The sequence below is a fragment of the Eimeria necatrix genome, genomic scaffold (assembly GCF_000499385.1).
Source record: "Eimeria necatrix Houghton genomic scaffold, Enh_scaff286, whole genome shotgun sequence".
Taxonomy (NCBI): domain Eukaryota; phylum Apicomplexa; class Conoidasida; order Eucoccidiorida; family Eimeriidae; genus Eimeria; species Eimeria necatrix.
The window spans coordinates 28,396-35,895 of record NW_013655272.1 but is presented as its reverse complement, the minus strand read 5'-3'; the positions used below and the strand labels follow the sequence as shown (position 1 = coordinate 35,895).

General features: G+C 48.2%; 1 protein-coding gene across 1 annotated transcript in view; it reads right to left on the bottom strand.

Moving 5' to 3' along the window:
• ENH_00039020 (hypothetical protein, conserved) overlaps window positions 1-7,500 on the bottom strand; it is a gene marked incomplete at both ends in the record, with an annotated part of 20,091 nt that overhangs the window by 3,111 nt on the left and 9,480 nt on the right. The window contains 8 exons of the mRNA XM_013585197.1: window positions 1,120-1,497; window positions 2,239-3,381; window positions 3,807-4,036; window positions 4,597-4,803; window positions 6,101-6,277; window positions 6,383-6,500; window positions 6,833-7,102; window positions 7,322-7,500. The exon at window positions 7,322-7,500 is cut by the window's right edge and continues 170 nt beyond it. Of these exons, the coding sequence (XP_013440651.1) occupies window positions 1,120-1,497; window positions 2,239-3,381; window positions 3,807-4,036; window positions 4,597-4,803; window positions 6,101-6,277; window positions 6,383-6,500; window positions 6,833-7,102; window positions 7,322-7,500 (2,702 nt within the window). The remainder of the gene's footprint in view (window positions 1-1,119; window positions 1,498-2,238; window positions 3,382-3,806; window positions 4,037-4,596; window positions 4,804-6,100; window positions 6,278-6,382; window positions 6,501-6,832; window positions 7,103-7,321) is intronic.

Here is a 7,500-nt window from a genome sequence, read left to right as displayed (position 1 = left end):
AGAACTAAAGTGCAGCAAACATTTGATGGGGGCCCTCCTCTCCTCAGTACCCTTGGGGGCCCCCGGGGGCCCCCGGGGGCCCCCTGGGGCCCCCTGGGGGCCCCCTGGGGGCCCCCAGTGGGGTGGGGCCCCCACGGCGTGGTGCACCATTGTGTATAAATGTTATCTAGAAATAATATTATTTATTTATTTATTTTATTTATTTATTTGTTTATTTGTTATTTATTTTTATTTATTTTTATTTATTTCTTTATTTGCCACTTTTGGCTTTCTCGTGGCTGACTGCCTGGCTTGGCCCCAAACCCTAAACCCTAAACCCTAAACCCTAATCCCTATACCCTACACTATAATCTCCAAGCCCTAGACCCTAAGCTCTAAGCTGTAAACCCTAAACACTAAACCCTAAACCCTAAACCCCAAAAACGCGCCAATGCAGGCCGCTAGCGTCTTCGCCTTAAGCCTGTGTACAACCTGCTACAGCAACAGCAGCTGCAGCAGCAGTAGAAGCAGCAGCAGCAGCAGCAGCTGCTGCAGCAGCAGTAGCAGCAGCAGCAGCTGCTGCTGCTGCTGCTGTAAGCCAGAGCTAGCTGCAGGTTGCTGCAAGCAGCTGGGGTGGTTCAGGTGTATAGGCAGCTGTTTCAGGTGTATAGGCAGCTGTTTCATGTGTATAGGCAGCTGTTTGAGGTGTATGTACACCTCAGGGCTGGCATTTTGTGGGGTGAGAAAAGAGGAAATAAAAGAGCAGCAGAAAAAGAAGAAAATAAAACTAAAAAAGAAAAAGAGATAAATAAAATGAAATTGGAACAAAAGGAGATTAAAAGAGACAAAAAAACTTTTTTTTTCTTTTTTCTCTTCAGTTTTGTCTCCTTCTTGCTGCTTCATTCACCAGCGGCAACTCTACTTGAAGGGCCCACAGCAGCAGCTGCAGCAGCGGCAGCAGCTACAGCAGCTGCAGCAGCTGCAGCAGCTGCAGCAGCTGCAGCAGCAGCCACAGCAGCTGCAGCAGCAGCCACAGCAGCTGCAGCAGCAGCCACAGCAGCTGCAGCAGCAGCAGCAGCAGCAGCAGCAGCAGCAGCAGCAGCAGCTTCACTAAAGGGAGTCTAGGCCGTGCATGTAGACCTCAGCAACAGCAGACTGCAGCAAACGAGAAAGAATCAAAGAAGACAGCAGCGGCAGCCACTCAGTGCCCCAGCAGCTGCCTCCAGACACAACTGCTGCTGCTGCTGGTGTTGCTGCTGCTGCTGCTGCTGCTGCTGCTGCTGCTGCTGGTGTTGTTGTTGCTGCTGCTGCTGCTGCTGCTGTTGCTGCTGCTGCTGTTGCTGCGGCTGCAGCTGACGGGGGCGGGATGGCCGTCACTGGGGCTGCGCGGCAGACTGCTGCTGCTGCTGCTTCTGGCTCTGCTGCTGTTGCTGCTGCTGCCTCTCCTGCTGCTGCTGCTGCTGCTGCTGCTGCTGCTGCTGCTAGGGGTGAAGCTGCTGCTGCAGGGGAAGGGGGGGACTGAAGCAAATAAGAACAAAATGCAGCAAACAGCAGCAAATAAATTAAAAAGATAAAAGATAAAAAGAAACAAAAAGAGATTGAAAGAAAGTAAAAAGATAAAAAATAAAAGGAGACAAAAAGAAACAAAAGAATAAAAAAGATAAAAAGAAATAAAAAAGTCACAAAGACAAAAGAGACAAAAAAGGACAAAAGGAAAATAAAAGGAGATAAATGAGAAATAAAAAAGAAATAAAAACCACAAAAAATAAAAAAAAGAAAAAGAAGAAAAAAGAAACAGAAAAATAAAAAAAAGCAAAAAAGAAACAAAAAGACACAAAACGAGAAAGGAAAAAAGAAACAAAAAAAGAAAAGGAAAAAATAAAAATAAAAATAAATATAAATATAAATATAAATATAAATATAAACATAAATATAAATATAAATATAAATATAAATACAAATACAAATATAAATATAAATATAAATATAAATATAAATATAAATATAAATATAAATATAAATATAAATATAAATGCAAATATAAATATAAATACAAATATAAATATAAATATAAATGTAAATATAAATATAAATATAAATATAAATATAAACATAAACATAAATATAAACATAAACATAAATGTAAATATAAATATAAAAATAAAAATAAATAAAAACAAAAATATAAATGTAAATATAAATATAAAAATAAAAATAAATAAAAACAAAAATAAATAAAAAAGAAAATAAAATACTGACCTCCAAAAAGGGGCATTTAATTTGTCGGAAGTTTTTAATTAAAGGAGACCAGAATTTAAATTCCTGCTGCAGCAGCAGCAAGCTGCGGCTGCCGCCTGCTGCTGCTGCTGCTGCTGCTGCTGCAGCAGCGTGCTGCTGCCTGAGCCGCTGCAGCAGCTGCTGCTGCTGCAGCAGCTGCTGCCGCACGCGCGGGGTGTACGTACACCTCAGCGGAAACTGCTGCACAAAAGGGACTGTCTCTTCCAGCAGCAAATCTTCAATTAATTCTTTTGTTTTTTCTTTTTTAATTATTTCACTCAGCAGCAAAACGCAGAGTCTGCAGCAGACCCTCCCGCACACTTCCAAGATGCCTCCAGGGCCCCTGGGGGCCCCCGGGGGGCCCCCTGGGGGCCCCCCCAGGGGCCCCTCCTGCGGCCTTTCTTGGGGGGCCCCCCGGGGGGCCCCTTGCTGCTGCACCGCCTCTTGGGGGCCCCCTGCAGCTTCTTGGGGCCCCTCTTGGGGGGCCCCCAGGGGGCCCCCCAAGGCCTCCCAGGCGGGAGCCTCAGCTACTCCATGGGGGCCCCCTGAAGTTGGGGGCCCCTGGGGGCCCTCCTGGGGGCCCCCCTCGAGGGCCCCCTGGGGGTCCCCCTGGGGGGCCCCCTTGGGGGCCCCCTGGGGTGAACCCTCCGAAGGCCCCTCGGGGGGCCCCTGGGGGGGCCCCCAGGGAGACCCCTGGGGGGGCCCCCAGGGAGACCCCTGGGGGGGCCCCTGGGGGGCCCCCTGGGGGGGCCCCTGGGGGGGCCCCTGGGGGGGCCCCTGGGGGGGCCCCTGGGGGGCCCCCGGAGGGTCTAATGGGGTTTTGTGTCTGTGGGGTCTTTGAATAAAAGGTAAGGGCTGGGGGCCCCTGTGAGTTAGCTGGATTGTCTCCTCGAGGTGTCTAGACGCCTCAGCCTCCAGCAGCAAAAAGAGAGGGCCCCACACCTCGTACAAGCTGCTGCTGCTGCTGCTGCTGCTGCTGCTGCTGCTGCTGCTGCTGCTGCTGCTGCTGCTGCTGTTGGGGGGGCTGTCGAGGCCGCCAGGGGCCCCCTCACCCAGGGGGGCCCCTGGGGGCCCCTGGGGGCCCCCAGGGTCTGGGGGCCCCACGTCAGGGGTCACTTCGAAGTCCTGTAGAAATAAAAAATAAAAAATAAATAAAAAATAAAAAATAAAGGAAACACAAAAGGAGATTAAAAGAAATAAAAAGGAAATAAAAAAGAAAGAATAAAAATGAAAAATTAAATGAAAATTAAATAAAAAGAAATAAAAAAGAAACAAGCTAAGAAAACGAAAAGAAAGAAAAAAGAAAAATGAAGAAGAAAAGAAAAGGAAACAAAGAAATAAAAATAAATAAATTAATTAATTAAAAATAAATTAATTATTTTTAAATTAAAGAAATTACAAACTGCAAAAAGTAATCAAAAAAGAATCCGTATTGCAAAAGCTGCAGAAGCTAGAAGGGCCCTTAGAAGCCTCCTTAAACCCTAAACCCTAAACCCTAAACCCTAAACCCTAAACCCTAAACACTAAACCCTAAACCCTAAACCCTAAACCCTCGGTTTGCAGCTTGTGCTTGCCTTGATTTCTTTTTCAATCCTTCTTTTCATTTGCAGCGACTTGGAAGCAGAAACGGCACTTGCTGTCAGCCGCCTCCGCCGCTGCTGCTGCTGCTGCTGCTGCGCCAGGCTCCGTGTTGCTGCTGCTGCTGCTGCTGCTGCTGCTGCTGCTGCAGCAGCAGCAGCAGACCGCTCCGCTGCCTCCGTTGCTGCAGCCGCGTTATACTCTGCAGCAAACAAAGGAGACATCACAGAGAAGGGGCCCTAAAAGGGGCCCCACGAGGCCCCTCAAGGGGGCCCCCTTGGGGGCCCCAAGGGGGCCCCCAAGGGGGCCCCCAAGGGGTTCCATAAAGGAGTTTTAGGGGGCCCTAAGGGACTTTAAAGGGGCCCCCAGAGGGCCCCCAGTGGGCCTTTAAAGGGGCCCTAAAGAGGCCTCAAAAGGGGCCCCAGGGGGCCCCTTTCGGTCTCTAGTGGGGCCCTCAAGGGTTTAAAAGGGCCTCAAAAGGGTCCAAAAGGGCCCCAAAGGGGGCCCCCAAATGGCCCCTAAAGGCCCCAAAAGGGGCCTCCAGAAAGCGCCCCTGGGGCCCCCAGGGCCCCGCAGGGAACCTAGGGGCCCCCTGGGGGCCCCCAGGGGCCCCCAGGGGCCCCCTGGGGGCCCCCAGGGTCACTGGAATCCCCCGAGACCCCCAGGGGCTTTAAAGGACCCTAAAGGGTCCTGGGGGCCCCCAAGGGGCCCTTGAGCACTCTTTGGGGGGCCCCCTTGGGGTCTGTTGCGGGCCAGGCTTACCTAGTGGGGGGGCCCCTGGGGCCCCTGGGGGGCCCCCGGGGGGCCCCTGGGGGGCCCCCTGGGGCCCCTGGGGGGCCCCCAGGGGCCCCTCGTCCGGAGAATCGGCCCACTGGATGCAACACCTAATTAGGGTTTTAATTTTGGCCTCCATGTTGGGGAGGTGTACAGACACCCAAAAGAGACAGTCTTCGCCGGGGCGCAGCACGCCTAACGCACAAACCCTAAACCCTAAACCCTAAACCCTAAACCCTAGACCCCACACTTTAAGGGAGCAGGCGAGGGACCCTCGAGCTGCAGCCGCTGCCCGCTGTCTGCAAACCCTAAATGTGTAGACCCTTTCCGCCTAAACCCTAAACCCGAAACCCTAAACCCTAAACCCTAAACCCTAAACCCTAAACCCTAAACCCTAAACTCTAAACCCTAAACCCTAAACCCTAAACCCTAAACCCTAAACCTGCACCTCTTTGGGGAGTAATTGTGAGTTCGAAAGGAAGTTGGGGAAGAGCCCAAAAGAAGAAAAGGGTTTTGTTGGGGTGTACGTTCACCAGAGCTGTCAGGCTGCTGCGGCAGCACCTGAAAAAAAACAAAAAGAAATTAAATTAAATTAAATTAAATTTAATTTAATTTAATTAATTAAATCAATTAAATCAATTAAATTAAATTAAATTAAATTAAATTAGCTAAATTAATTAAATTAATTGAATTAAATTATATTAAATTATGTTATATTAAATTGATTTTTGAATTAAATTAAATTAAAGGAAATTTAGTATACAATACAATATATAAATTAAAATGAAATTAAATAAATTTGAAAACTTTAGAACTTTAGAGAAAGTAAAAATGATATAAGTGAAATAAGTAGTTAAACAAAATAACGAGAAACAAAAGAAAGAAAAAAGATTTAGAGAAATTAAAAATGATTTAAACAAAACAAGAAGAAATTAGTAAATAACAAAAAAAATATAAAAAATAAAACAAATAAAACAAATATATAACTAAAACAAATGAAACAAATAAGACAAATAAAATAAATAAAACAAATAAAACAAATAAAACAAATAAAACAAAACATATAAAAGAAATAAAACTAATAAAGCACATACAAAAATTAAACAAATGAAACAAACAAAACAAATAAATAAATAAAACAGATAAAAGTAATAAAACAAACGGAAGAATAAACCAAGTACATAAATAAAACAAACAAAGCAGCTAAAACAAATAAATAAATAAAACAAACAAAAGAAATAAAAGAATAAAACAAACAAAAAAACAAAACAAAAAAAACAAAAGACGAACCTGAAGGGAGCAGCACTGAAAGAAATGACTTCGCGAGTTAATTTGGCACTGAGAGGAACAAAAAGACTTTTTTTGTTTTTGCAAAATCCCAAAAAACTCTTTTGCATGCACGCGGTGTACGTACACCCCGAGTGCATGCATGCGGTGTACGTACACCCCGAGTGCATGCATGCGGTGTACGTACACCCCGCGCTGTACGTACACCCCGTGCATGCAACGAGGAAGCGCAGCCGCTCCTGCCCCACAGCTGCTGCTGCTGCTGCTGTTTCTGCTGCTGCTGCTGCTGCTGCACCTGCTGCTGCTGCTCCTGCTCCCGCTGCTGCTGCTGCTGCTGCTGCTGCTGCTCGGTAGCGAACTGACACGGGCAGCTGCTGCTGCCCTACACGGGAGGGGCGCAGCACAGCAGCAACAGCAGCAGCAGCAAAAGGGCCGAGGCGGCCCTCGCGGGGCTGCAGCAGCAGCACGGGTTTTGGGGTGTACGTACACTCCAAACCCTCGCCCGCCGGAGACTCCAAACCCCAAAAAAGGGTTTTGCAGCTCATGTTCCGCAGCTCAAACAGCTGCAAGCAACCCTCGCCGCTCCCGATGCTCACGGGAGACAACTGAAACGCAAACCCTAAACCCTAAACCCTAAACCCTAAGCCCTAAACCCTAAACCCTGGCGACACCAGCCGGCGTGCCGGAGAGCTGCAGTAGGAAAAATCGCTGTGCAACTGCCAAGCTTCTGTAAGCAAAGATTTTGCGTCAAGGGTTTAGGGTTTAGGGTTTAGGGTTTAGGGTTTAGGGTTAATGGCCAATGGCTTCGGGTTTCTGTTGGCACGTTGGGTGCACTCCGGGGCTCCCGGCTCAGGCTTTAGGGTTTAGGGTTCAGCGCTGAGGGTTTAGGGTTTAGGGTTTAGGGTTTAGGGTTTAGGGTTTAGGGTTTAGGGTTTACTTGAACAATGGGGGGCGCGTAAAGTGCTGGGGCCGGCTGGCTCTCGAGGAAAAGGCGAATGGCCTTTCCGTTTACAACATGAAGAATTAGCTGCGCCTTTATCCCTTCCTTTTGCTGCTGCTGCTGCTGCTGCTGCTGCTGCTGCTGCTGCTGCTGCTGCCGCTGCCGCTGCAGCAGCTGCAGCAGCACCTGCCCAGTGCCTTTGGGGGACAGCCGCAAAGTTGAGGGGTTTACAAACACCAGTGAACCCTCCTCTTCCTCCTCGTCCTCCTGCTCAAACCCTAAACCCTAAACCCTAAACCCTAAACCCTAAACCCTAAACCCTAAACCCTGGATTCTACAAGCTGATATCTAAGCTTTTCGGCCTGCATGACAAAGCTGAATGCAGGCTCTGGCGTAGCTCGGGGCGCCGCTTCCAAAACGTAGGCCTCAGGGTTTAGGGTTTAGGGTTTAGGGTTTAGGGTTTAGGGTTTAGGGTTTGGTGTTTACGTCTTTCATCCAAAAAGGCACAGACAAAACCCTAAAGTGTTTTCGTGTGAGGACTCTGAGCTCGACTGGAGTGTCTCCGGGGTTGAGGAAAGTTAGGAGGAGGCGGGAGGAGACGATCCCAGCGATCCCAGCGATCCCAGAAACCCCACAGATCCCATCGATCCCATCGATCCCATCGA